A 26,979-nucleotide genomic window follows, 5' to 3' on the forward strand; every position below is an offset into this window, starting at 1 on the left:
TGCTTTAGCATTATATTCTCAAGCACAGGGATCCTGCCAATGAGGATACTTCTACTGATTGATGTGACCTTGACTCAACATTTAGTATATCAAATAGACAACCATGAAACCGTCAGGATGGTATGAGCCCCTTATTTCTGTTTCCTATAGTAAATTGCTTTATCTCTTACCAGCTTTGGTAGGCTTCTTTTGGAAAAGACCCTGCGGGGACAGTGGAGATGAAGATGAGCAGAACACCAGCTCCTCATATTGAGCCATTCCACAGTTCGGGAAGGCAGGGGTCCATCTTCTTTGTGCAGCAAGATGAGTTGCTTCTGGGCTCGGACCGCTGTGTTCTCCAGCATCCTCTCCAGCTACAGCAAATTATACACATCAAAGGAATTTGGGCATCAGGTTGTTACTGCTCCATTATTGCTTTAATACAATATTGTATTGGGGAATACACATGCAAATATATTTCTGACCCCATAACTTAATCTGCAGACCTCTATGCACACTAAGAAACTCAAACAAGATTGATTTAGTGGATTTACACAGCAAAGAGAACTCTAAAACTAGACAAGGTTTCAAATTTGAATGCTTAAAAATGAACACTTTTTACCTAAAACATAAACCATTAAATGCACAGCACAGATGCATGCTGTTCATGCTGAATGAGGTTGCTTCTCGTGCCATACTTAAGCCTACAAATGTTCAGCATATTTTGCTTTTTTCCCCCCCACTTCCAATCAGACCGCTTTTTCCTACTTGCCTTCCTTATTTTCTTGTTTTAGGCAACTGACGGTGACTTGACATTACCATGCTTCCTGCCTCCCACATGCAGACATAAAGAACCAACACGAAACGACGCACGAGAATGCTGCAGATGGTTAACGGTCCCTGGCTCTTTGGAGGTCATACTCTGCACTTCACAATCTTAATAAACCCACTTTTCCAATTATTGTAGAATTTATATGCCTGGTCAACAAACTCTGGTAGTAAAATACCAAAGCTAAAAATAGGTAATAGGGGGGAAAAAAAGGCTTACAGTCTGTAACAAAATACATTAAATTATTTGTACAACAGATTTTTTATCTATTTTTTTTCTACATACATACACACACCATGAAATCCAACCAAGAAGAGACTTTATCTGCTTATCTGGAGATCCTGCAAAGAAACGTGACTGACATATTGCTTTAAAGCTTTTGATTTACCTCTGACCTAAATGATTCTTTGGAACTTATCTGGAAATACTTTTACATAAAGCTTGCCATCTCTGAGAATCCTCGTTTAATTATTCTTGTAACTATAACATATTTCTCATGAACATTTCATTATCTGTGCTTCAGTGGGTATCAAATCCCCCCAAATTCACTTGTGTGAAACGACCTTCTTTGATCTGCACTGTTAATATGGGAAGAAGTTATTTCCACACCTCTCCAACGGTAGGCTCCTGATCTCCCAGTCCTACTATTAAGATGCAGTCAGCCTGCCTGATGCAGCGTTGCGTCCATGGAGTAAGAGTGCTGTCTGACTGGTAGAGTACAATACGGTGAATATCCTCCTGTTGTCCCAGCCAGCTCGTTAGTCGATATTCATGGATACTGGGGACAGAAAAGAACAACAACAACAAAAATTGTTTTATGGCATAGCTCCTGCCGGAGTGGAGAGAAATCTTATACATCAAGCACAAAATTTGAAGGGCGTCAGAAACTTTCTTCTCTTGCTCGTCCAATCTAAATTCAAAACACTTATCTCATCCACCCTCATTTCCAGGCTCATGCATTTTTATTTCTCCATTATTTATACCATTAGATATGCGCACAGAGAAAAGAAGGTGCAGTGCTGTCTAACTTCAGTAGGGCTTCCATGACTTCCCTAAGGACTACATGATACCCACTTGGACTAATTCAGCTTTTCCAATTGCACAAGTGAGAAAGTAACTATGGGGAAAAAAGCAAAACACACATTTGAACGAAGTAGTCTTGAAATATTATTGTCTCAAACACCCTGATCATCAAATATGCTTGATTACATATATGTAGCATAATATATGTTAAAACACAGGATCTTATTCTTAAACACTGTATATTTGTAAGACCAGCACAGACCATCTTTAAGATGTAAGACCATCTTAATACATTTCTTCCATAAACAATGAAGAAGGCACGTACCTATCCAGGGCAGCAGAACCAAGTCGCTGTTTGATGTTATCACTTGTGAGCAGCAAAGCAGGACCTAAAAGAACAGTTTTCCATATGTGAACACCTGCCGCTCACCTCCTGATGAACTGTATTAAGTGTATAGTGCTATAGCCATACCACTATAATATATGCAGTTGTGTATTTTCTTTGAAGATCATGATGGCTAAGTGCACTGATTAGAGTTGACAATGAAGAAAGTTAGCACAAAGTCTTCACAAAAATTTTCACGCTTATCTACAATAACATCTTCCCATTCTCCACATTCCCAGAGCTGTGAATGCATTAGTCCCAACCTAAAAGCTCTTTTATTGCATTCCTCACTGTCACACAAAATAACGGTTTCTACTGCAGCTGCATTTTCATGCCATGAACACAATATTCATATCACAGAAAAACCAGGAATCTGATTTCAAATAAAAAAGCTATTAATTCACTGACCTATAGAAATATATAATTTGTTCATGCTGCAGTGAAACAACTCCCCAGTTAAACCTTAAAGCTCTCTAGTAGTACTTTCCATTTATTACAGCAACAGGAATCTATACCACTGCCAACCTCCAAGACTCCAAAATCCATAGGGCAGTCTGATTCACACTGCTTCCACTACAGATAAACACGCACACATCTGGTGATAGCAGTGTCTGAGTTAATTTCAGTACTCAGAAAAGTAGCTTCTTGCAGGCACTTTAGTCTTTTTTTTAAAATTAGAAATTCTGTTTTTCGGCAGTAATACATGCCATGCATGGTGGAGGTTGCAGAATAGTTGCAGGTAAATACAAAAAAGCAAACCAAAGAAAATGTAAAGATTTAACCTCAAACCTAAAGAGATTATCTGTCTCATATTGAGAAAATCACATTTACCAAAGACGAAACAGCAATCTCTTTGTATTAGTGTTCTCCTAATGTAATCTTTCATTTCTTCAATTAATAAAAACTGAAATCCAACTACGAAATATCAAAACATTTAATCATGTGTAGTTTCTCAAGGCTGTAATAAAGCAGCATGGCTTTATGTATTTAGTAAAAATCAAGAACCCATGAATGAACAACATGGTGAAGTATTGTAATTCCACACTTAGACGTTCAACCCACCCCACAAGTACAGTACCTAGAGCTAGCCACCTCGACCTTCAGTGGCAATCGGCAATCTATTTCACCTATAATGCTCAATTCCTCCTGCCTAGGGTTCATGCTACTTTAACACAGTTTAGTGTTAGAGATAGAAAAAGCTCAAACCTTTCATCTTGTATTTTCAAACATCCAAATAATGCTTTCCTTTTTTTTTTTTTTTTTACACTAGTGATAAGAAGAAATAAAAATAGACACAAATGTTCCATAGGCAGAGCTTAAAAAAATATAAAAAGTAAAAGCTGTTAAGAAATCACAGAAAGGAAGATGACTTGAGAGTTGAAATTCATTTCCTCATCCTCCAACAACAGGAGAAAGAAATGGCAGCTGATTCCTCTGAAAGTAAAAGGTCTACAATAGAGGGAATTAAATCATAAATATTTCAGCAGCAAAAGTGGTTTAAACTGCCCTTCGGTCCTTACACCTGTGCCTCCCCTCCGTTTGTGCTGTTTGAACAGTCTGCAGGGATCTGCCCCCACTGCTCGTGGACTTTTTTACCATGGCATTTTAATGTTGGCTGATCCTTTGATCTGGCTCACCGTTCAGCTAGTTGCACTAGCACAACTCCGGATGGAGTAATGGAATTAAGAGAGGTTTCCCAGAAGAAATACTTGTGACGTTGCATACTATGAAGACAGTAAGGGATAAAGGGCAGGTAAATTTTGAAAAAGCATTCAACATCAGAGTTGTCATTTGTGTTCATTAACATGTCAAAGTTCTCAGCAAAACAGAAATGATATGTGGACCAAATATTCATCCAGGATATGTGGCTTACTAAGTTTTATGACTGTGGTGGAAGTTTAGCAGGCAAGGACTAACAGCCAGGAATGTAAAATGAGCTGAGGAATGCCATAAAAGTGTCCAATAAGAGAGACTAACGATAAGAAGAGAACAGAGTGCTCCACCTTCGCATTTGCCATTAACCTCCCCGCACTCGGTCACGAATCTAAGAAGGTCAAAGGAGCTCAGACTCCACCACACTGGTCTGAGGCACTGGGGGCACCTGCCCCAGAAGGAAGGCATTTAGCACTGTGAGCCAGCCAAACGCCTCTCCTACACAGCAAAAAGCAGACTCTGTAGAGCTCGGATGCACCTTGACATCAGCCAGGATGACAGTTACCTCACCCACAGACACCACTCTTGAATGGGGCCTCTACCGAGCCCTGAAGAGGCACCAAGAAAGCACATCCACCCACCTCGCCTGTTAGGTTGGGAAGGGGCTGCCTCGTTCCCATCCGGTGTGTACAGACACAGCTGTGAGCTCGGGGGCCTGCCCAGCACCCCGCAGCGGCGGTGCGGGACGCCGACATGCGGCCCATCGCTCGCAGCCAGCACAGGACGTGGGGACGCCTCCAGCCAAACCGACTGCTTTGCTTCGGCAGCAACAACCATCTGCTCTGCACGTCTGATTCCTAGCAAGCTCCCAATTAATCAACCATTAAATAACCCTCCATTAATGTGATCACAACATCAACATATGCGTTCTCAAGTGCATAAAATAGAATGACCAAAATAGTTATTTAGACTAAACTGATGAGAACAATGAAGTAATAAAAATCACTCAGGTATATCCCCTTCGCACAGCCACACCAGTAGGAGGAATGTCTGAGATGATGTACTCCTGGATCTTCAACATGTTATCAGGAGATAACGTGATGCTCTCTCCACACCTGACATCAGCCCCGCAGGTGGTTTACAGCTGCCCCTGGCTTCGTGGCAGCGTCCCTCCATCCTCCCACCACTGCCTGCACCCTTCAGGGACTGTTCTTTCCATAGGATTAGACATAGGGTTAACACCTCAAAGTTAAGAGCTTAGGAAAGGTGATAGGAGGTAACGTTAAATATTTATCTAGCCCACTATTGTCCCTCTGACTACAACCAGCAACAGATTGCTGGGCATGAGTGAAGAAAACTTAATGACATTCTCCAAGCCTCCGGCAATTTGCAGTTCATGAATTTCCAAGCCAGGGGTAGTGACTTTTAAAAGCCCAAGAGACTTTTCTGTCAGCAACTCATTGGGAGTCTGAATCCTGGCAGCAGCCTAATCCCCAGGCACAGATGATCGTGATTCATTGAGAAACCGCATGGAGCATCTAAATTGGTGCTCCAAAGTCATCTGTTTTCTGGACAAAACTACAAGCCCATGAAAGAGAAGTGAGGGGAAAAAAAAAAAAAAAAAAAAAAAAAACACTGACAAAACACTGGTCTAGTTCATTTCATCTTTTAAGAAAATGATGACAGGGTTGAGGCAGCACTTCAGCAGGGCTTCCAGTCTCAAATCCTGACCCAGTAAAAAGCTGTAAGCATCACATGAGAGACATAAACCTCTTCCCTTCTTTCTAAAGATAAGCATGGTATTGACTTTTTTTTTTCTTTTCCATATAACAGCACTTTCACAAGATGTGAAGGAGTGGCAATTTAGATGCCCTAGTTCTATCTCTAATAATAGAGAAATCATACACCTCAGTTGAATCAAATAAAGTTGGATCAAATATGAATTGGGAAACACACGAAGGAAGGAAGGAATGGTAACTGATGCTTAGACATGGTTGCAAACCCACTTCAACCTGGGTAAAATACTGACACATAAAGGTACTGCCCAGTACAAAATGCACTGTGGAAAGTTTCATTACAGCTAACTTACTTTCCTGGACTTCATCAAATTGCACCTAACAAAAAGTCTACAAAGTTATCTGTCAAAGACACAGAACTGATAAAGGGTTTTGATGTCTCAGCGTTAGAAGATTTTGCCCAGCAGAAAGTACCAGCCTCCGCTGGGTTCCAGGCACCGCATTCATTTCAACACAGAAAATACTTAATGTTTAAATTTAATTTGTGTGTAAAGAAGGGAAATTCAGGTGAAGTTGCACACTAAACCTCCAATATATTTTTAGTGAAAATGTTTCAGTGAGATTTCTAATACAGTATACGTTTTTTAGGAACCACAAGAGAGCATAGCTTTTAAAAGGCCCGGAAACAAGAAGAGAGAAGTGTATGTTGGTTTTGAATCCTTCTCTCCTTCAGTCTGAAGTTTCATATGATCAGAGGGCTCTCACGTAAAATCAGAATTTACACAGCCACGTGGTACTATTTAGGTGCTCTCAGTAAAAGATCTCACTGGAAGAATTAAAAACTAGTTAGGCAAATACATTTTTCCAAACCTGAATGTTTTAGAAGAGCTTTTTGACATGGGCTGCTCTCAGCTCTACAAGGATTACTGGAAAACAAGTAAGATAAATCCAAAGAACATTGACCAGAATTCATCGACATGGTTAACCTAACCTGGAACTGCACAGCAAAACCCAAACCAAATCAAACCAAACCAAAAGCTGTACACCACTTGCCCACTTCCATTTCACTCTAGTTCTGAAGGAGAAAATTCTGTCCCTACTTTTTGGAGGTTTTATATTCTACATCCTCTTTCTCTGGAGACCCAGAGACCAAGGTTAAAAGAAAAAGAAAGGGCTTTGACAATGAAGCATTAAAACAAACCGAGTGAGGAAGCAATGAAGTAGCCGCTGGTTCACCATGCTCCGCAGGACTTTCCTGCTCTCCTCTGTGCTCAGATCATATTTCACAATCAGACCTTTCTTGAAATGAAGACAGATTCATGTTGAGTTATTGCCATCAGATACCAAGTAACTGCTTCCCAGCCCAGCTTTTAACAGAACAAACGCCATGGAAACATGAACGTCTTTCAGTATTTAATTAGGACACAATGACACAGTCTGGAAACAATATCTGAATTATCATAAGTCACAGAAACACCAGATCTCAAAGAAACCACAAAATGGTTGATGAAACAGTGTGAAAAGAGCTGTGGGCAGTCCTGCATGCTCAGCGCTCCCTGCATACAGGATGCAAGCCCAGCCTGCGAGGAGCAGGCTCTGGGGCCCCAACAGCCCAGGCTGGAGAGCAGTCTGGGTGCAACTGTCCCCACTTCAAGCTTAACGTTAAGAAATAAATTCTACCCACACAACAGAATCAATAACCAAACTGTTAGACCCCGCCTTATTTTTCCTGAATAATTTCCTTTTTTTCTTTTCTGAAGATGGTATATATTAATTAATGCTGTCCCAAATCCTCTGCTATTGGATTTAGATACTCTCTTTGTTATTACTATTAGACTCCTTTAATAAGATGGAAGCAGTTAAAATTAAACAAACAAACAAAAATCCCAAAACAGTTAAACAGATTTAGCTGAAACCAGCTCCAACTCATAGCACTGGTAATAGCCTTCTGGTGCCAGTCCCAGGCATAGAAAAGCATCCGCTAATCTCATTTTTGCAGGTTTTGTTCAACCCAGTCCGCATCCAGACCACTCTCTCCAGGATGAAGGTCAGCCTGAAACAATGGCAGACTCCTCCCAAAAATTACCAATACCTGACCATCTCCTGTGATTACAGCTCATTAGGACTCTTGCAATGATCTCAGTATTACTGTTCTACTTTCTTCTGTCCTTATCTCCACCCTGCAGCAAGGGGATTCTAAGCATCACTGCAACATTTATCTAAAATACTGTTAACTGGAAGAGTAAAGAATTCTCTAAAGTTGCAGTAGAAAGCTAAAAAACAACCGCTTTTGTCCCATAAAAGTTCACACATACAAAGGCTACCCTATACTGCTCTGGAATATATTTCAAGGCCAGAGCAATGAAGCAACATGGATCAAACTTAATTATTAAATGACATCTTGTAACAATTTTAGATAGCTTTCTCAAGCATATTAAACACCACCATTCATTTCCATAATCAAGCGTAATGCCTAATCAGAGCTCACAACTAAAACCAAGACTTAATCTGACAATTTGAAAGTTAGAAGCAAGTAAGCGCTCAGACAGAGGCGTGGGGTTTCAAGATAATAGCTGTTAACTAAGGTCCTAATCAAAATCTTCCACAGTGTTTCAATTTCCCTACATGTAAAACATACACAGTTCTAACTGGTCAGGTGCACATCAACACAAGCCAAACTCAAATTTTGTTCATGACACTGACTCTTAGAGCCTTTTTTTTTTTTTTTGATGCAAGAAGTCAGAAGAAAACCCATTCCAAAAGCCCAGCACCTTGCCCAGACCACTTTGTCATGAGCCAGTACAGAACATCCAAACGATTTGTAGTCTTATCATAAAGGAGAAAACAGAAAAGCTTAAAAACAAAACAAAACAAAAAAAAACACACAATGCAGCCTGCACAAGATACCCCTCAAAACTATGCAACATACAAACACGCACGGTAAACCATTGGCAGGAGGTTAACCACTATTTCCAAGAGTTGTGGGGCTGAATAAACAATAGGCTGACCTGATGAACAGAGGCTATCAAGGCTAGAGAGCTTGGTCTACCAGCTGTGTTTGGAACCATATGGCTAGCTGTGTTTTCACACAACACTTTCCTCTTCCCACTGCAGCCGTCTGCTCCATTTTGGCAAGAACTTCAGATGCCAAGGTTGTATAGTACCATCTATAGCTGCCAAGTACTACACAGACGTCAGTTTAGATGCAGAAAAGAAGAAGGGTGCACAAGAAAAGGCCAAGCGATCAAAACAAAACCCCTAGTTTGTTACATTCTAGTTGCTTTCAACTAGAACGGTTATTTTTATTCTGAATAGTCCTCTTACGTACTTAAGATTTGTTTGTTTTATTTACAGGCTCCTAGTGCTGTCACCCATCAAAACAGGCTGGCAACAATCCATTATAAGTACCCATTAGCAATATAGCTATGGCTGAAATCTGTGTTCTGTTACAAACTTATTTTTTTTGCCACCTCAAAATAAGAGGAATTTTTAAACACCCACAAATTAGTATTCACTGTAACACATCTACACCATCATCTGCATACAAATTTATATCTCAAAAGGTGAAAGAGTTCAAACATCAACAACATTTTCCTTTGCCTGCTTACCTAGATTTTTAAACAGAATAGTAAGTGCCAGCTTTAGATATATTTGAGGTCAAGAAAGTAAATAACCAATAAATGTAAGTGGTTATACCTCAAGCATCTTGTAACCTGTACTTTTCAAAATACTAAGCTGTGAGACAGAAAAGTAACAATTCAAAGAACTACAGGAGATTTACTCAAGATCCGTGATAGTGTATAAGGATAAAAAGAAGACGTTCAGAAAAATGTCAAACTGCACTACAGAGTCAGAACTGATGTGTGAATTGAATACTTGGTTTTGTAAGCACCTGAAACTTGCACATACAACTTCACCAACGGATGTAGCAATTAATGAATCAATTGTGAATTGAATATATGGTTTTGTGAGTACAAGACAGACAAGCTGGCAACAAACAAGGTAACACAAGCCAGTATGGGAAGGCATAATTCAGAACTGTTTAGAATTCCAGTACCCACCTAGGTGGGTCTCCTACACAAGGCTCCTCTATCAAGTGTTAGACTTGCTACTCACAACCTACCTCCGCAAAAGAAAACTGCATCAGAAATCCTTTGCTGGATCAAGACATACAATTAAGAAAGACTGAAGGGGTCTCACACTTGAGAGATAGAATTGGGCTCTCAAAAGGGACAGTATATGGGTGGTGGATTTGTCCACGAAAGCTCATGCAGTCTTACGAGGGCTGATGACAGCCAAGTCAACAGGCCAGGCAAATCAGCTAATATTTCTGAGTCATAAGTCATCTACTAATATTAAATGTTAGGGACAGGAAAAGAGCAAATCAAATGCAGCAAGAGATTACAAAGGGTCTGATCTTGAGCACGGCTGTGCTGCTACCCCTCTGAATGCAGCACAAATCCCCCTTTAACTAATTGACAAGTACCTGGCTATACCTCTAAAAAGTTAATAGGCATTTATTTTCCATGATGCAGTAACATGTAAACACTTCTTACCCACAGCACTGAGAGCATGCTTGAGCTCCAGAGTAAAAGCAGTAAGTGGCACCTCTTCAGACACTGGCATAATTGCTACTGTAGAGAGATTGCTGGCAGGATTTCCGGCATCCCACTTGCTACTCGAGCTGTGTAACCCAAGAGGATGACCTGTTTGAAAAGAAAAAAATAATAATTCTCCATTTCACAAAGAAGGAAAGATCCCACATATTTCACTTACAACAGGAGAAAGATTGATTTCCGTCATTTTTTGCTGGTGACATAGCATGTGGGTAAAGTTAGGCAAAGCTAAAAATATCTGGGTGATGAGAACAGGTAAAAATACAATGTGCATTTACTTGACCCGTTAGGAAAAAGACAAAAAGGCACTCGTAATGACTGTAAACAGCCACAACTTTGAGATAGACATCAATTTACCTCTCAAGAGGAATTAAATGAAATAACAAAACCCCAAAATCTGTTGTCAGTATTGAAATATTCCCAAAATAAACATTCACTTTTTATGGTATTCCTGATCAAGGAAGTAAATACCTGTTTTCAACAAAGTTCCTACAGGAAACATGTATATACACCTATTTTCACTATTCTCCAAGATGGGAAAATGTGGATCTTTACAGATAGGTATCTAGGAGTATTAAAATAAAATATGGAATCTCTAAAATAGCTACAAAACAACTGTGGAAGTATCTGCAATATATTACAGTAAACTGAGTAAAGAAAAAGACTATGGGCAGAGAAAAGCACTTTTGACAGAAGCATGTGATGCATGTAACATGTAGGATTGAGATCTTCCCAGATCATTTAGCTCAGGAAAAGAATAATGTTGAGTGTGCTCTACAAACTGTTCTTTTTATTTTTATACTATTTCTTTTCCTCCTTAAGCCTTCTCAGACAACCTCACTTTGCTGTTAGCACCTACCAACTCAGCTGCAAGTGTATAATATTAACTTAGATGGTATGAAGCTTAACATCCTACTCATCTTATTTCATCCAGCAAAGGTGCAACATGTACCATGAAGATAAATTCTTGATATGGACACATAGAAGTACTTGATATACTGTAATTGATACAAGAACTCATTCAAAGTATATATGCAAGATCAGTAGTATACTGTCGGACTAAAAGAAAGACCAGATAAATCTTTTTCAGATATATTCAACAGTGGAATTATTCATCTCAAGTCTTCTAAAATAGCTCTCTACAGATCATTAAATAGTTTTTCCTCTCTTTTAGGTGATCTTCAAGAAGATATTTACAGGTTCAAACAAGTTACATGTCACAGTTCCACTCTTTCATCTCCATCAGACCTTCTTTCCTCAGAACTTCAATAGCTATGCTCTGATTGACTAGTTTTCCTCCTGTCTTCTGCCTATCACATATCGTCCTAATTCCTAAGCAGTGCAGATTCTGCCCTAGGCCACAAAAGCATTTCAGCACGCACAAAAGTTTAAGTTCAATTATCACCAGAGATTCCTACAAAACTGACTGTGTACCCAAACAGTAAAGAGCAGACTTCGATAAAAGTGTGGACTTCACAATTTACTCTCCAAAACATGTGAGTTAACTACTTAATTTCAATCTCTCTGGAATATTGTAAAAACACCAATAAAAGTAATAGCATAGAATTTTTGTATTAAAACAAACAAAAACAGAGCAGCAGAGAACCCCACAAAACTATTGGTAGTTAACACGCATCTGTTTTCTTTAAAAAGCTGCTCAAGAACAACAACCTGTATGGAAAATTTCCTCCTACTCACTTCAATTAGTAAATACACTTTGCTTTGCCTCTGCCACAAACACAAAGCCTACAAAACAACGCACAATAAATCATTTGCTCTCAGACAATTCATTGAAATAATGCAAACACAGACATACTAAGTCAGTCAATGTGCAGATGCCACTCAGCATGACTATCTGATTCAAGTCTGTTATAGCAGTTATTTCCAGTGCTCCCTTTGAGCTCCTCTTTTACAAGAAATTTTAAGAAAGTTTCACTGCATATATGCAGTATTTTTCTCTCATTTGCAAATCATTCCACTCCCATACTTCTTCAGCCATTCTCCACAAAAAAAAAGTATTTATATATAATGAATTAGCTGTGACAACAGCTAAAATATTTAGAAACAAAATATCTTGTCAAGAATGCACTTTCTGCTTCCGAATTTAATGATGTAAATCTAGTTCCAAGGAAGCACCAGAATGGGTGGGAATAGTCCAGGAATGAGTCTTACCTCCCTGCTGAAGACTGCCAAGAATCTTCTCACCCAGCAAGTGAATAAGTCTAGTCACAACCTAGCAATGAGAGAGAAAGGGTAAGAAAAGAAACATTCAAACAGAGTGCACTAAAAATAATGCATCTAAATGGATACTTTCAAACTTCTGTAAGATGTTATCTCAAGTTGAATAATAAGGAGATACAGTTTTGTAACCATAACTTCTTTCCTGGCTGTAATGTATGGTGACTGATCATTTGTCTTGATTTATTTTACCTTATTTTAGTCTTACTAGAAATAAACAATATTTAACTTACTCTGGCAACAGAAGAAAAAATCCAATTATTTGGGGAAACACGTCAAATCAAATTTTCCATTCTCTTCTCTGCAGTGCACTTGCACCTCTAGCACAGAAAGTCCCTGTCACTGTTGAGAGGCTGTTGCACCCCCCCCTCACCTTCTGTAGGTAACAAAGGCTCAAGGCTGCACTCAGATTCCCCACCAGTCCTGCTTCCACCCCCCGCCTTGTGAACCAGTCAGCTCACAGGAATCAATTTAAGATATCTCGAATAATGGGACAAATACACAGAATCAGAACAAAATACTTATTAAAATGTTGCCCCCACAAATCACCTTTCATGGTTCCCTTGACAGGACAGATTTTTTTTTTCCCCCTCTCAGCCATTTTGAAGTGGACTTTGATATAAACCAATGCTCCCATAGCCAAGCAAGCCTTAAAACTGATCAGCCTACCTCCGACATCAATAATCAATATTTCCCAACAAGTGGTGTAGCAGAAGACTAGTAATTGTAATATCAAGGAATATCAAGGTAGACTTGCAAAATGCATTGTTTATTCTAAACAGCTGTGCAAAAATGTTTTACCATATAAGAAAATGAGATACTTAAATGCATTCAGAATTATCACAGTAATCATTAGATATTCCCCCCTTGACAAACAATTCAAAGTCAAAACAGATGTAATCTTTCATAGGACAAAAACAAAAAACAGAACTGAAATGACAAAGCATCTTCAAAGTACCAGGCTAAACAAGCAGTAGCAAGCGGCTACCTTGCCTTTGGACAAAAAGACACACCGTTCCCCTAGGAACAAGGGCTTCAGGTTGCATCTTTCAAATAAAAGACCATCATGACGGGTCAATCTGCCCAGCAGAATTATTTTATGTATCTTACTGCAAAAAGAAAAAAGTTGCCACAGACTATGAAACCTCACAGCTTTAATATATTAGCACTGATTTCTGCAGTGCCTGTAGGAGGAAGGGAGATCAAACAGGTACCTTCTGACGTAGAAATTATAGCAGAGCAAGGAGGACAAGCTAAACAAAGTTATTTCAGTAATTTCTTTCCCATAGCCGTAACTGCAGCTTCCTAAAGATGCCACATCAAGCTCAAGTTCAGCGAAGTTCCTCTGTTTGCCCTGGCAGCAGATGCAGTTGCCACCACCAGCACACAGCAGCCTGATGCTGAGGCAAGCCACCGGCCTTGGCCACTCGTTGCTCTGGAACCTCAGATCGGGCCTGAAACCCTTCGGCATGCCACAAGTACAGGCAGCTCTGGGATTCAATGAGCAGAGGTGGGCTTAGCCAGGGAAATTTGCCCCAAAGAGGGGAAGACAGAATTCCTACTAGTGTGGGTGAGACTGATTTCCCTCCCTAAGGGAGGTAAGCCTGCTCCTCAGGAGCATTTGCCACACCCGTCCCTCACACATTCACCTGATAAACCACATCCACATAGCGTGACTCTACTCCAGCAGTTTTGGAAGTATTATTTATGAACATTTTACATTTCCAGACCACTTTAAACATCAGAATTTTAATTACCTTCTAAAACCATCTCCTGTATTTATAACTTTTTCTGGTTTACAGACAGCCAAGGAGAGCTTGAGTTAAATTGAAGAAAATGTCCAAGGTTAATGACAGAACTAAGAATAGAACCTACTGGTCTCGTTTTCCAGTTGGCTGCTCGTATTACCACAAAATATTATTTGTCTTGTTTGCTATAGCAAACCTTACAGCCTTGGTACATATAGATATGGAAAAATTATTTCCCCGGTGACTTTGTAAGACAAGCAAATTGCTAACCATAACAGGATGAGTCACTCTGCCGCAGTCATGGCAACGTCGAAGGAACATCAATTTGGGATCGTAGCTGAGAACTGCCCTCAAATTTCCTTGGAGTTTTATATTACATACACTGAATTTTGTTTCACAAAAAGGCAAATGTTTTCCCTTAAAAGAGGTTTGTCCATCAGTCTGAATGAGAAGTCGATATAAATCGCATATCTTCATCAACAACAGACCCAAGCTTCAGTGATTTACCTGAAGCCATTACTCTGCAGACCAGCTCTCACCAAGTTCAGGAGAAGCAGGAAGAATTCAAAATGAACAGGAAAAAAAAATAAAATGTCACCCATCAGGTTTCTAACCACCTTCATTTAACCCCCCACACACAAGGTGCAGCCACACACAAAAGCAGCCCCAGCCAAGAGACAAGGAAGCCCCGGGGCCAGGGAGGACCTGGGCAGCCCAGAGCGGGGCTGGTTTGTCTTTGGGAGGGAAGTGGGGCAAAAGAAAATAGAAATTATCCCCCAGGCTAGGAGGAGATATCAGGGAAACAAGTTATTACAAACATGCCAGAGAACACCCTCCTTGGAGAGACCCAGGCAGGAGAAAGCCAGATAACATGGGCACTGGCTGGCAGATACCTTGGTGCAGTCACTGCAATCTGGGCAGTCACTCAGCAGGCAGTTATTCCTGTGCTGACTATTTTGGTGCACTTTGTAGGAAAAACTTAGAATTGGCAGTGTGACCAGGTAAAAGGGAAGGCAGGAACTCCGGCAGTGCTGCTGGGAAGACTGGACTGACCTGGCAGAAGCGCTGTGTTTGCGGTACTCATGTGGTGCAGCATGCCATGCAGCCCCAGCAGTGTCCCAGAGCAGAACCAGGGAGAGACTCAGGTATCGCTGTTCAGAAGCAGACAAGACCCCTGCCCTCACTCCCAGGCGAATCTCAATGCCTGTATCTCCCAAACACAGTGCCAGAAGAGTGCTGAGCTCTTCCCAAACATCTGGGCATGCAAAATAGTCTCATTTCCATGGCCCCATCACGTAAGGCCAGACGGCCTTTCCAGCACGGTTTGTGTGGGGTACTCATCCCTGTAGTGAATCTGGGATTTTAGTCTCTTCTAGCACCAACCCACCCAGACCTTCAAAGACTTGCCCTATACTCCACATCCACTGGCACAGAAATGCTCAGTTTAGATTTAAGGTTTGAATTGAGTTTGAAACAAACTCTGTGCCAAAAAATAAAAAAGGCAGCTAGCTGGAGCACAGACTTACCCGAGAACATTGGGAGGCTTCTGAGTTACGCCAGAATCATTAACTGCCTGCAAAGTAAACACTACTTTTTGACCCCTTGTACTATGGAGAGAACCAAATGTGTTTTAGTTTGTGAGGAAGTTGAATTTATCATTCCTTATGATTATAAACCAGGCTCAGTTGCTCCTGCTCACATTATCATGCTCCTGCTCAGATCACCACAGTTAACCACTTCAACCAATAATGAGCAGATGTCAATTATGCACTTTTGTTGAAAGTCCAGTTATGAATAGAGGTACGCGGATGAAATTGCCATGCTGCAAGATTAACTTGTCCCTGTGACTAGGAGAGCATTACCCTACCCAACGCAACCACGTCAAGCTGCAAAATGATTCCAAAAGTTCACATTGGCAAGGCTTTGCCAGCAACCCAGGTATGGACCTGTAGGGTGTCGCAAAGTAGGTCTGGGTGCCAGGGTACAACAAGGTCTAGGCCAACTGTCAAAACAAGCCTCAGAAGCAAACAGATTCACTCTCCAGAGCTTATGCAAAAGGCCAGGAGGAAAGCTTACTTTACAGGGCTAGAGAAATACTCAATTTTCTATCTTGATAGCCACTCAGGACACAAGATTTACCCGTACCATTCTGCAAAAGCCCTGAATCCTCTCCTCTTCTGCAACTGTAAAATTGTAAAACCTGTCCCAGAGCAGGGCATTCAGCTGAGACACATTTTGCAGAGGAGACCATGTTCTTCCTCCTCCCACCTATTCACCGTTTCAGATTAACTCATTGGAACACTTTTGTGCAGGGCAAAATGGGATAAAGAGTATTTCTCTTTCTCAAATGGCATTAGAGAACACTTTTTTCAGCACAATTTCACCATCTCCAACCTAGCTTTTATCTTGCCACTTACCACCTCATCTACGCAGAAACATGTTGTCTTCCTGGCTGTTTCTGAAACAACTCCATCCCGAGTCAGACCCACTCAGGTTGTCACAGCAGCCTCCAGTCCCCCCGGCTCTCTCACACAGAACAGAGAAGTCTGTTTCTGCATCTGCTACAAACTTCTGGCAAGCCATTAATTTTCCCTCTGCTTAACTAATGTTAAATTACTCAGAAGACCTGCAGCCTCTGCATTGCAGGGCAGGGACTAACTCCACATTCCCGAGGGGACCGTATTTGCAGACCTTGTGATGACTAATTCCAGTTTCAAAACAAACCTCCCTCGGCGATGGGGCCAGGCAGGATTACGACACCACATCACCTGCTAGCAACGGTACAAACGCGCAGCTGATTACTCCATACACCTCAAGTATAGGAATTATCCTGAGCACTACCTGTTCACGGTTACTGTAATTCCTATCCTTGAACACTTCGCTGCAGAGTAACAGCTTTCCTATAGTTCTCTGAAACATTTCAACCTGCTGTCCACACCTAGCTAATTTTCCAAGGCTAGATTTTAGTTAAGGCTTTTCCTTCTATTCAACTGTGAAACTGGTTAGGGCTTTACAATAGGTCCTTTTGAAAGTGACTTTAATGAGAATTCAGTTGTAAATAAGCATCCACAGGAAGGTATTTTCTTCCTGTGGATAGCATAGACTGCTTGACAAACCACCTGTTAATAGAAACAAGAGGACCAAAAAAGTTCTTTGTCTGGTCTCAGCCAACTTTATACTAAACCAATCTAGAGAAATCCTGGGAAGACTGCACAAAATCTGCACCAATATGCTGTTTCTGAATTCACAAATTCACAGGCTATTATGACCAGTAACAACTAATTGATTTAAAAGGCACTATGTAGTACAAATATATCTTGGTTAGAAGAGAAGAAATGTATAAAAAGTAAAAACCAAAATGAAACAAGATACTCATCAACTCTGCTCCATGCTGCAAAGGAGGCCAAGAAGTCACACGTCAGAGATAAGACTGTTGGGTTGCTCCAACCTGCATTTTTCCATCCACAGAGCAGGTGTTTCAGCAACTCAAGAAGCAACAAACCCACCATTTTCAAGGCATGCAAATAATAATTAACCTGGGTATTGAAGAAAAGGCGTTTGTGGAATTAGTCCAGTTATGGCTTCCTACAATCAGACACGCATCCTTTCACTGTCACATCCTCACCTCCTGCCTCTCCTACCCCCATATGGGCTGATCCTCGCCTTCAGGACTTTTTGCTAGAGCAGCAATTTTGGAAGCTGATGGTATTTTGGTGGGGAAGGAAGTGGGGTGTGTTAGAGCATCATGAAATGTGCTTCTCCTTGTAGCAGCAAAGCAAAACCAACCATAACACTATAGATTGAATCAAACTCTTCAACTGCTTCCTACTATTTTGTTGCAATTGTTAAAAGGCTTTTTTTTTAAATAAAAAAAATCTGGATTAGGGATCAGGTTGAACTGCATGTTATTTTACACTCAAGGCACACAGCACCTTTGTTAGAAAGCAAAGGCACAGTGCTTCAGAAGGACAGCACAACCTCCTGTCAACGGCATCTTCTTGCAGGTTCCTGGTTTAGGAAACGAGCCTTGGCTAAACTAACCAGGGAGCAAGCCAGACACACTAGTTTGGATCTTGTACAACCAACTGACATATAGCCCTACAAAGCTGAACACCGTTTTCCTTCCAAGTTTACTCTGATTCTCTCTGGTGAATCCTCTAGCATCATCCACACCCAAAAGCACGGTGTTTTTGGAAGGAATAAAACAGCTGCAGCTGAGCTGAGCATTGTCATCCAACTAAGAAATTTAGAAATAGCGTATTTAATAGTTAAGCCTTTAAAATTTCAAAAACAGTGAACTAATAGACCACCTTTAGTTCAAATATGTTAAATGACAATTTATTGATGCCTTCATAGCAGGGTATGATAGACCTTCACGTATATCAGAGATAAAGGACAAACAAATGGGCTTTCTACCACACAGCGACCCAATGTGAATAAGCTAGTGTGGAAAAGAGGGCTGCCAAGGGCTTTCTATTCTATACAGTAAACACAATTGGGGTAAAATAGTAATAATAGCCATTTTATCTATACAAATTCACATAATAGCAGTTTCTTTTCTGTAGAGTTCATTCCAGGACTTGAGATCATTCTCTACCAGCTTTCTGAAGGTTTTTTGGGGGTGGCAGGGGACAAGGGAGGAGGAGACGTAAATCAGCTCATCAGCTTTGATAAAACCATGGCATTATTGAAGCTTTGTATCATCCCAGATCAGTTAACCAACAAAACACTCCACTCGCCACAGGAACAGGGAGCTTAGCAAGGGGTCTCAGATTAAAACTTTAACGGCTTGAGAACCGTGGTGACAAAGCAAATCTTAAATGCTCACTCGCAACAATTCCTGGCACCTTTACAAATGCCACTAAAGCATACAGAAGAGCTGAAGCTTTATCCTGGGGTCATTTGAGCTTCTGATGCCTGTGATCATTTGTGTCTTGAAGAAAAATGTCAGTCTCGCATCACCGCGATGACTAAGCACTCGCTCCTGCCCGCCTCATGACGGGTAGCTACAGTCGGTGACCACGCTTCCGCTGAACGTTTCTCTTTTCTCCTTTTCACATCCACCTCTCCTACCGTCAAGGAAAACTTATTTTAAATGGGCCATGAGAACAAAACAGAAAAATCCGGAAGCATGGCCTCTCCTGACCTCTTCCATAGTGCCACATCAAGCTTAGCTAATGCGCTGCACAATGTACACAATGCTGGAGGGGAGCACTCTGAGAGGAGCGTGCATTATGGAACCACTTTGTAAGGCAGATAACCCTCGGGAAAGCTCAGTCCACCTCAGAAAAGCTCTGGTTAAAATAGGCATAGAAAACTAGCAGAACTTGCTGGTAAAGATGATGCGTTCTGAATATATTTAAAACCCAAGGGCAGACTTAGAGAATTAAAAGAAAGATGCAGAAAAACTCTGTAATTTCTAGTGTGCATTTCTAGCATGGAAAAGGTTGCCTTACAGTTCACTTCCCCACAGCACCAAAGCACTTTCTCAGTGCAATTTCCATCAACTACAGCAGGTCTAAATTTCAAGTTAGAATTAAAAAAAATAAAAATAAAAAAAATCTTAGCTCAGTAGAAGCAAAGAAACCGAAATGCGATCCAAGTTATACACTGATGTTAGAATATCTGTAATCTGTTAACAAATTCTGCGCTCTTGCTACTGCTTCGAAACTGCTTCATGATGCCAAAAACCACGAGCTTATTCTCTGTCCTACTTTTCAGAACTGAAAGCAGTGATGAAAATAGAAAGAATCAATTCCATTTTACTCCTGCAACTCTGAAAAGCTTCAAGTAGCACCAGAAGCAAGCACGGAGGCTGTCAGAGGAGCAAATGCTCTCCCTGGCTGAGTGCCCCAGTGGCTGTGCTGGAGAGCTGTGGTCCTCAGGTGCGAGCCCTGAGAAGACAAAGAAGTTTGGCACTGTGGATCACTTTACCACTTTCAGACGGGAACATCCAGGCTGCCATACCCAGAATGACTCAAGGCTGAGATGCTTCCCTGAGAACCTAGAAGATGTAGATTTGACTGAGGAGGATCCAGAAATCAACATCTGTTATTTCTGGGCATGTGCTCTGAAAATTCGGCCATTACTTATAAATCAGATGAGATCCCCCAGGCTCACCCATCTGTTTCATCCCCCAGAATAACAGCAGCTATAGCAGGTCACATCAAAGATCCCAGCAAAGCAGTATCCTGTCTGTAACAGGACCAAAGCAGATGTGCAGGAAAAAACACAAAAAAGAAGGCAAGCATATGGTGCTTCCCCGAGCATCAGCTGTGCAATTTTCCACTGAGCATCACAGCTCAAAAAACCCAAATTACTGTAAGGATGAATAGAGCGCTATTTCACTCATTTCTCACCACTCTCATCCGCAAGCACAACCCATGTTTACAATTTTCTTAACCATCCGTAATATTTTCTAATAACGTATTCAAGAGCCAGATCCCTTTCTGGCTCACTGACAAACATCAGGGCTGCTGAAAGGTTTGCAGGATGAAGTCTCTCATCTAACTTCCAGAGCCATAGGGGTTTTCAGCCTTCACACATAATAGCAAAGCTCAAGGGTAACTAACTGAAGTGGTAATCCTACCCCACTAACTGCCCAGCTCTCAGCTGTTAGGCAGGAGATGGAGGCTCTTTGGAAGCTGCCAAAAACACCAAAACAAAAGCAACTGTCCTCTGAACTAAGGGAGCATTTCCCATGGCTCAGGGGACAAGCACCACGGTTTCATCTCTATTCCCTCAAGCAAGACCCAGGTGAACTTAATCTCATCAGTCAGTCAGAGGTACCTATGTTGGATAGAAGCAGTTTGTTTGCTTTTCCTTCCTCTACAATACAGTTTCCTGATTTGCAGAGGACTAAGAGGGAAATCCTTCATATCCCACTGCTCAATCACAAGCTAGCTCTTGCTACCTAGTCAATTATTTCAAAAACCATTGCACCTGCTATCTGTTCATTACTTTATTACTTCTGGTTGGATAGGGAAAACATCATAAATCCTGTGTATAAATAACTCTACTAGAACAGCAGGAGAGAAAATAGGACATAGATCGTTAGCCTGTCCCTCTGCTCAGCACTGAACACCACCTCAAACAAAAGGATTTGTTAAGATATTATACAAATCTTTCAGCCTTTCCAGGGAGCACAATCACCCTTTCCTTAATAGTCAACTGCAATTTCAGTACACTACCATTTGCTCTGTCTCAATACTGTGAGTAATTCATGCCCTTTCTTTCAGGAGATAACTTTATACACTTGAAAATAGCTATTGTTTCTTCCCTTAACCATTCAATCATTTTGCTTTTAGAGGTTAATATTTCTAAACACCAGTCAGCCATCTTTTTGTCCTCTTTCTTCTCGTCAGGTGATCTGCCTCTTCCTTCAAGCATGCTGCTGCAGGCTGATACTGAAGCTTTTCAACCATCAGGAATGCAAAGATTTCTTCACTCAAAAGCATTTTAATAACACTTATTTTCCTCAACTGCATGACATTGTTAAGGCATGTTCAGCTTTTGATCTCCATCATTCTTTTTCTAGGAAACTGCTGTCCAGACCCTTCTCTGCATGCAATTTATTAGTCAACAGCTCGAAAATTTCTCTCCACTTTAATGCCCTGAACTTCACACTTGACTTTGTACTTTGATTTCAAACTTTCTACCCAATTGTTTTCCTCTACCACTTGAGTTCTCTCACTTCTATCCTTCCTCTCTTTTGTCTAGTGGATTTAACAGACCAAAAAAAAGACGACAAGAACTCTGAGTTCATATAAATATTTTATCTTACATTCCTAAGACAGTCTGAAGGCACTAACTGCACAAATCCCCTATTTATAGTCTCTTACACTCCTTTCTACTTCTAATGCTTGTTCTTAAAATCACCCTATAATGAAAACAAATTCCCAGTTTTGATACTAGTTAAATATTTATCTTCGAATTTGGAGATCTCAAATAGCAGCAATTAAGAATATGTTTCTCTAACAGCCTTTTTGAGAGAACTTTTCATTAAGACCTATATATTTCATTACGAACAATTAGCCAAATTATATGCAAGTCTAAAGAAAAATAACTCCATCCTCAGAAAGGTCAGCAGCTTGTGGCTGATCAAACATGTTCTTTAAATGTGGGAAGATTATTTGAATTCTATTATAAATAAGCGTTTAAATTATACTATAGACATAGCACTTAAGTTCAACTTCCACCACAAAGATTCACACCTCTACATAGAGTGCCCTCCAGGGAAAAACAATTCTGACCATTGATAAAATAGGGAAGAGTGAAAGAGAGACATTAATTATTGCCTGAGACAAAAATGCAGAATTGGAACACAGCCTTTGTGCAGATTAGCATTCAAGACATTATTAAGTGTTAAATGTTTAGTGCTTACTAGTAATTTATGGTTTAAATGTCTAGTGGTAACACTTAAAATCATCCACTGTGTAAAGAGAAAGGTGGTTTAAGAATTCCACCTGGCTCATTTCCTCGCTTCCCGTTTGGTCAGCAAGGAGTGATAATGAGAAGGGCAACTCAAGACAGCACGCCATGGCATCGTCGCCCAGTTTATGGCTAGCTTTGTACAAGAAGTCCTATAATGCTAACAGTTCATAAACCTGGGCAAGAAATCTCTTATGTTAAATAGAGAAGTATAGAATCAGAGGAGTATTCAGGAGAGATTCAGGGAACAGAAGTGCCTTAATAACCCATAGCAGAAGTTCAAAAACAATTTAGCAAAAATTTTGCTTACAGGGAAGCCAGGAAGATTATTTTCCCTTGATGTGCATCTCTTCTGCACACTTACTGCTAGGAGAATTGCAATAACATAGACAAAACCGCCACAGTTTTTGTAATGTGAGAAATCATGAACACATTCCTATTTTACAGTTACCAAAATCTCAGAAATGTTATTATGGTCTTCAAAAAGCAAAAATTGAATATTTTAATCAGGTTTGTCATTTTGGCAGCTTTTTAAGAAATCTTGCAAAATAAGTACATATTTTAAAGAGAGAAAAAAAAAAAAGAAATAATTTGAAGCAACAGCATTAAAGAATCATCTTTAATGCTACCAACACGATTTAGTGCTTAGTATAATGTCTTTGATGCACTTAGAGACAAAAAGAATTAAATTTCAAGTCCGTCACTCTTAGATTTGCATTAGAGAGGTATAATGTCAAGTGAATTAAAGAAGATGGATGATTTGATGGATTCAAGGGAGCAATCATAGTCTTCAGGACACATAAAAATATGGCAGTTGCAGAATCAAGATGGACAGCACGGAATGCAAGGATGAAGAAAACCAACTCCCAAGTCTGGAAATAAAGGTACATATGATCAAGCCTTGACTTTGAGTCCTAGTGAGCAGGACAAGTGAATAACAACATTTTAAAGTGATTTTAAAAAATCAGACTGTCATTTATTATCAATACCACTAAGCAATTTCCACTTTACTAAATACACATCCTGCATTTAGTGCGAACTTTTTCCAGATATACAGAAGAGCCCTAACATAAAACATGCCAACATTGATTAGAAGATAAAGGAAGAGAAGCTGGTAAAAGCCTGGTATAGATCAGATCAGACAGACACAGAACAAAATGTTTTCTCTGTATGCATCAATCATACAAAAAAAAAAAAAAAAAAAAAAAAAAAAAAAAAAAAAGGACTTGGTGCTTAATGGAGAGTTTTAGCTCCTAAAATAGCATTTAACGCAGACAGAAAAGAGTTTTAATTTTCTTACCTGGGGGAATTTGCGTTTGATAGATGTCAGTGCTCCCTCTGGGAGTTTGGCAAGTTCGGAATCTCTGACTGCATGAACAGTTGTGGCTCTGGGTTGATGGGTTAATGCCTCTACCTGAAAGAACAGAGCCAAAACATTAAAGATAATTAACATGTCGTAAAAATAGCATGTCAGGGTGAAGAAACTGAACAATTCCCAAGGACTGGACGATCATAGCTTTTGCTGACATACATTCAGAACAGAATATTATTTTTGCCCCCAAGAGCCCTTAGAGCCAACTTACTGAAGGCACATTTGTCTGCAGCAAGTATCAGTATCTATTCAATCCAAATCTCCCAGATGCACATTCTGCTATCTGACAGTTTCAGTTTTTCCACAGACCGGAATCCATAGCACCAAAAGACAGACGGTATTAAAGCAGTTTTGTTGAGCTTCTGCAAGTTCTTACACACAGTGAATCTCTGCAGCAAGCAGAACTATTTTTAAGGCTTGCTAGAAGAGCAACCGGGGGACACAACGAACTCAATTATCACAACAGAAGTTATATGCTTTTGCTGTATCTTTTAATCCTTCATTTTTAAGTGGAAAAAAAAAAAAAAAAAGCCATCTAAGAGAAAGAAGAAAACTCACTTCTCTATTGCTTTTCCTTTCCTTCCTCCCCCCACCTCATGCCACCCTGAAATACTTTGTTTTTACTCTCAGAAGCTGAATACCAGAAAACTTGCAAAAACCAAGGCTTTCTAAACCTTAAAAGGGAAGAGGAGCAAATCAGCACACTTTAGCCAGACTGGAGCTTCATTTTTCCCCAGGTTTTTACACACAGGCATGAGTATCTGTGCTATGTAAACACAAAAATGAGTATGCAACAGCCTGAATATAGTGCCCAATTATTTAATTTAGAAACATTTAATTTATCGAAAATTGAAGTTTAAAGAAGAAAATGATCATGCGATTAAAATTAATACAGGGATATTTTCCTTTACAGGGAGAACTGACACAATATAAATAAAAAAGGGCTGTAAAGCCCTGCTCCGCGAAATGCAGCTGTGTGCTGAATCCCCTGCTGTACCATCCGCACAACCCTGAGCCCATCACCAGCTCCTATTTTGTTTTGAAATGCAGAAATCAAATTCCCTGGTGAAATATTTTCACATGCTTAATGAGATAGCCTGCTAGGCGAGATGGCGTCACTCAGAGCTCAGGCGTGAGCTCCAACATTTAATTGCTTAGTAACAGCCTGGTGCACAGTTTTGCAAGTTTTAGCACTAGGCAATGTTTACCAGGTTTAATATCCATACATCACGCATTCAGACAAAAATGGTGGCCGCTGTAGGAGCTGTAATTACTGAGGTTAATACACAAACAACAAAAAAAATCCTCGCTCTGGCTGCAATTCACGGGCACTTTTTAAGTGTCATTTTAAGTTGTCCAGCAGAAAAAAAAAAAAAAACAAGTAACGCATCAGCTTGCAATTATTTTTTTACAGATTTTGTTTGAAAGCTTATGTTAACAGTAAATTCCAACAGAAATAATGCCTTCATTACTGAAGTAAGGGCTCAGACACACGAAGTTACTATAATGTATATAATACACTGCACATTGGCTAAGCTCTGCCAGGCATGCACTTCTGCCTGCACTACAAGAAGATTAATTGAAAACACACAGCTCCATGACCCCCCTTACAACAAGAGTGCTGTCTTGGAAGACTACATGTGCACAAAATGGACAGTTCAGACAGCCAGAACATTTAGATCTCAAAAACTTGCAATTAGTCCAGAAAGCTGAGATCACAGCCTGCTAATATTAACTCCCTAAAATAGCTCATAAAGAACTTATATCAACAAAAGTTGTGTCGTGCATGAGAGAATGCACAAGTAAATTAGAAGTCACTCCATTTTTGCAAGACCCAGCCTTTGGGTTTTTTTCAGATGCCAGGGATGTTTTATCATGTAATGACATTTTAAACCAGTTACACAGATCACAAGGTGGGAGGGAATGTCACGCCATCCTTGTACACACATTTACAGGTCCCCTTCAGCTTCCCCAGATGGTTGGGTAATGTCTTCTGTTTATCTCTGCCCCCTAGTACAAGCTTTTGATCACAGTTTTTGGCTCTGCCTTTTAGCTTCCTTATCCTGAAAGTAGATGAAGAACTGTAATTGTTAAAATAAAACCCTGTCTTCTCGAGCAGTCATCACCCAACTGAGTTCAATTTATATAAAGAAAAACACTCGAACTGTCTAATATCCTTTTCCATTATTTTCATTATATAAAAGTGCATAAAATTAACCATGCTCCAAACAGGTCACAAGTCTTTTTACAAATCTAATCTTTTCTGAAAGGGAATTAAATTTTAAAACAAAGCCTCAGGGATTTTTTTCTCCAAACCGTGACTTTGTCTGTTTCAATTGTAACTTGTCCACAGGCAGAACAAAAGGGAGATGGAGACATTTTTCAAGCCTCCCTTTCAAGGGGCCATTTAAATCTCCAGAGGAAGTGGCATTTGCAACACCGGTGTTACGCACCCCTGCAAATGCTGCAGATTTGTTGAATGCAATTCCCACCTGACTACAGAAAATGGATCTTGTACTACTCTCTTGCCCACACATACAATATAAATCTTGCCATCAACTTTAATATTCTCATGCAAATAGACGCCGGTATTGTAGCATGGAAACATCTGGGTCCCAGGCACTGCAGCAAGAAATTCAAATTTTGCTTTCCCCTCGGATATCATCATCTGCATTACCAGCATCTATTTTTATTAGTTTTCCCAAACTATTCATATAATAACTCTTCATCACTGGAAGAGAAAGAGCTCTCATTCAACATTCAGACCATCTGTAGGATTATTCTGAACCTTCACTGCATTCTCGTGTCTCCTCTCTTCACACCCTGTGCTTAAAAAGCCTTTGTTGCACCAGTTCAAAGTCCTCTGCACAGGGGAATTTGCCTCACCAAATCAGCATTTGGCTATTCCTACTTTTTTTGGAGACAGACACATTCTAACCATACAGTCATAGTTGTCCCTAGTCAATTATA

The 26,979-nt window shown here is 40.2% G+C and overlaps 1 protein-coding gene across 3 annotated transcripts in view; it reads right to left on the minus strand.

Annotated features, from left to right (window-relative positions):
- PNPLA7 (patatin like domain 7, lysophospholipase) overlaps positions 1 to 26,979 on the minus strand; it is a 127,210-nt gene that overhangs the window by 52,188 nt on the left and 48,043 nt on the right. For all 3 annotated transcript variants that reach the window (XM_084494425.1, XM_084494427.1, XM_084494426.1), the window contains 6 exons: positions 23,938 to 24,051; positions 12,394 to 12,454; positions 10,162 to 10,311; positions 2,157 to 2,220; positions 1,418 to 1,586; positions 171 to 353 (listed from right to left, as the gene is read on the minus strand). In XM_084494425.1, coding sequence (XP_084350551.1) covers positions 171 to 353; positions 1,418 to 1,586; positions 2,157 to 2,220; positions 10,162 to 10,311; positions 12,394 to 12,454; positions 23,938 to 24,051 — 741 coding nt within the window. The remainder of the gene's footprint in view (positions 1 to 170; positions 354 to 1,417; positions 1,587 to 2,156; positions 2,221 to 10,161; positions 10,312 to 12,393; positions 12,455 to 23,937; positions 24,052 to 26,979) is intronic.

This window comes from Aythya ferina, assembly GCF_964211825.1.
Source record: "Aythya ferina genome assembly, chromosome: 20".
NCBI lineage: Eukaryota > Metazoa > Chordata > Aves > Anseriformes > Anatidae > Aythya > Aythya ferina.